At 57.8% G+C, this 1915-nt stretch overlaps 1 protein-coding gene across 1 annotated transcript; it reads left to right on the forward strand.

Annotated features, from left to right (window-relative positions):
• The first annotated feature begins 518 nt into the window (after window positions 1-518).
• LOC144595418 (olfactory receptor 52K2-like) lies at window positions 519-1502 on the forward strand. Its single transcript, XM_078402921.1, has one exon. It carries the CDS (start codon window positions 519-521, stop codon window positions 1500-1502), a length of 984 nt encoding a protein of 327 aa, XP_078259047.1.
• Window positions 1503-1915: the final 413 nt, after the last annotated feature.

Here is a 1915-nt window from a genome sequence, read left to right on the forward strand (position 1 = left end):
CCTGTTGTCTGTTGTCAATTGTCTATTGTCTGTTGCCTGTTGCCTGTTGCCTGTTGCCTGTTGTCTGTTGCCTACTGCCTGTTGCCTGTTGTCTACTGTCTCGTGCCTGTTGTCTGTTGTCAATTGTCTATTGTCTATTGTCTGTTGCCTATTGCCTGTTGCCTGTTGCCTGTTGCCTGTTGCCTGTTGCCTGTTGCCTGTTGTCTGTTGTCTGTTGCCTGTTGCCTGTTGCCTGTTGTCTGTTGCCTACTGCCTGTTGCCTGTTGCCTGTTGTCTGTTGCCTACTGCCTGTTGCCTGTTGTCTACTGTCTCGTGCCTGTTGTCTGTTGTCAATTGTCTATTGTCTGTTGCCTGTTGCCTGTTGTCTGTTGCCTGTTGTCTGTTGCCTATTGTCTGTTGTCTGTTGCCTGTTGCCTGTTGTCTGTTGTCTGTTGTCTGTTGTCTATTGTCTGTTGTCTGTTGCCTGTTGCCTGTTGTCTATTGCCTGTTGCCTATTGCCTGTTGTTTTTGCCAGGAACATGAACCGAAGCAACAGGAGCCACGCTGAGTTCATCCTGCAGGGGGTTCCCAATGGGGAAGGCCACCATCTGGTGATATTCATCACCTTCCTGTTGGTGTACGTGGTCATCCTGGCGGCCAACCTGACCATCGTGTACCTGGTCAAGACGGAGGCCAGGATGCACAGCCTGATGTACTACCTGCTGTGTGTCCTGTCCCTGATCGACGTGGTCCTCAGCAACGTGACCATCCCCAAGCTACTGGCCATGTACCTGACCGGGTCGATGGTCATCTCGCTGCGGGCGTGCGCGGCGCAGTTGTTCTTCGTCTACTGCGCCGCGCTGAGCGAGTCCACGCTGCTGGTGGCCATGGCCTACGACCGCTACGTGGCCATCTGCCACCCCTTCCGCTACCACCGTCTGACCCTCCCGCGGGTCCTGCTGGTCGCGGGGTCGGTGGTCCTCCTCCGGGCGTCCTGCTTCGCCGCCGTGTCCGCGCTGCTGACCGGCGCCACCTACTGCCGCTCCAACTACATCCAGAACTGCTACTGCAACTACGGCTCGCTCTCCAAGCTGGCGTGCAGCGGGACGATGACCAGCGACCTCATCACCTACCCCCTGTCATTCCTGATCACCCTGCCCGACAGCTCGCTCATCGGCCTGTCCTACTACAAGATCTTCCGGGCGGCGGTGAGCAGCGGCAAGGGCGAGGCACGGGCCAAGGCGCTCCACACCTGCACCACCCACATCTGCGTGCTCCTCCTCTTCTACACCAGCGCCCTCTTCGAGTTCGTCATGTACCTGGTGCCCGCCCTCTTCTCCGCTGAGCTGCACTTCGTGGTGGCCATCACCTTCGTCATCTTCCAGCCCATCTTCAACCCCATCATCTACGGCGTGCGGACCGCCGAGATCAGGGGCGCCTTCCTCAGGCTGGTGGGCCGCACGAGGCTCCTCGGCCGGCCCTGGGCCCAGAGGGTGGGCAACGAGGGGCCGCAGGGTGGCTGAAGGTGGACAGGACGTTTCCACAATACGAGTGGGGTGGGAGAGAGTCTCGTCTCACTGGTTGTTGGGGTCTGCAAGGATGGGGGGGGGGGGGGTTGGAAGTGACAGGAGCACAATTAGGCCGTTGGTTAGGGGTGGCCAACTACCTCACTCCCAAACAAGAGACACAAGGTGACGTCACCGCCCCGCGCCCCACGTGACCTCACCCAGCCAGCGGCCACGTGCTCCCGCTCCACCAATGCTTTGTTATTACCATCGCCCAGCTAACGGTGATATATTCTACATTTTCCTTGATCTCCATTCCCTTTGACCTGTTTTCACACCTTGCACTTCCTTCTCTCTGTACCCTGACATCAGTCTGAAGACGTCATCCATTCCTTCTCTCCAGAGACCAATAGGTTCCATCTACCCTAATC

The sequence above is a fragment of the Rhinoraja longicauda genome, chromosome 7 (assembly GCF_053455715.1).
Source record: "Rhinoraja longicauda isolate Sanriku21f chromosome 7, sRhiLon1.1, whole genome shotgun sequence".
Lineage (NCBI taxonomy): Eukaryota > Metazoa > Chordata > Chondrichthyes > Rajiformes > Arhynchobatidae > Rhinoraja > Rhinoraja longicauda.

What these genes read in the sequence shown, in the direction of transcription:
- LOC144595418 (XM_078402921.1), top strand. Translation starts at nt 519, where the DNA reads ATGAACCGAAGCAACAGGAGCCACGCTGAGTTCATCCTGCAGGGGGTT.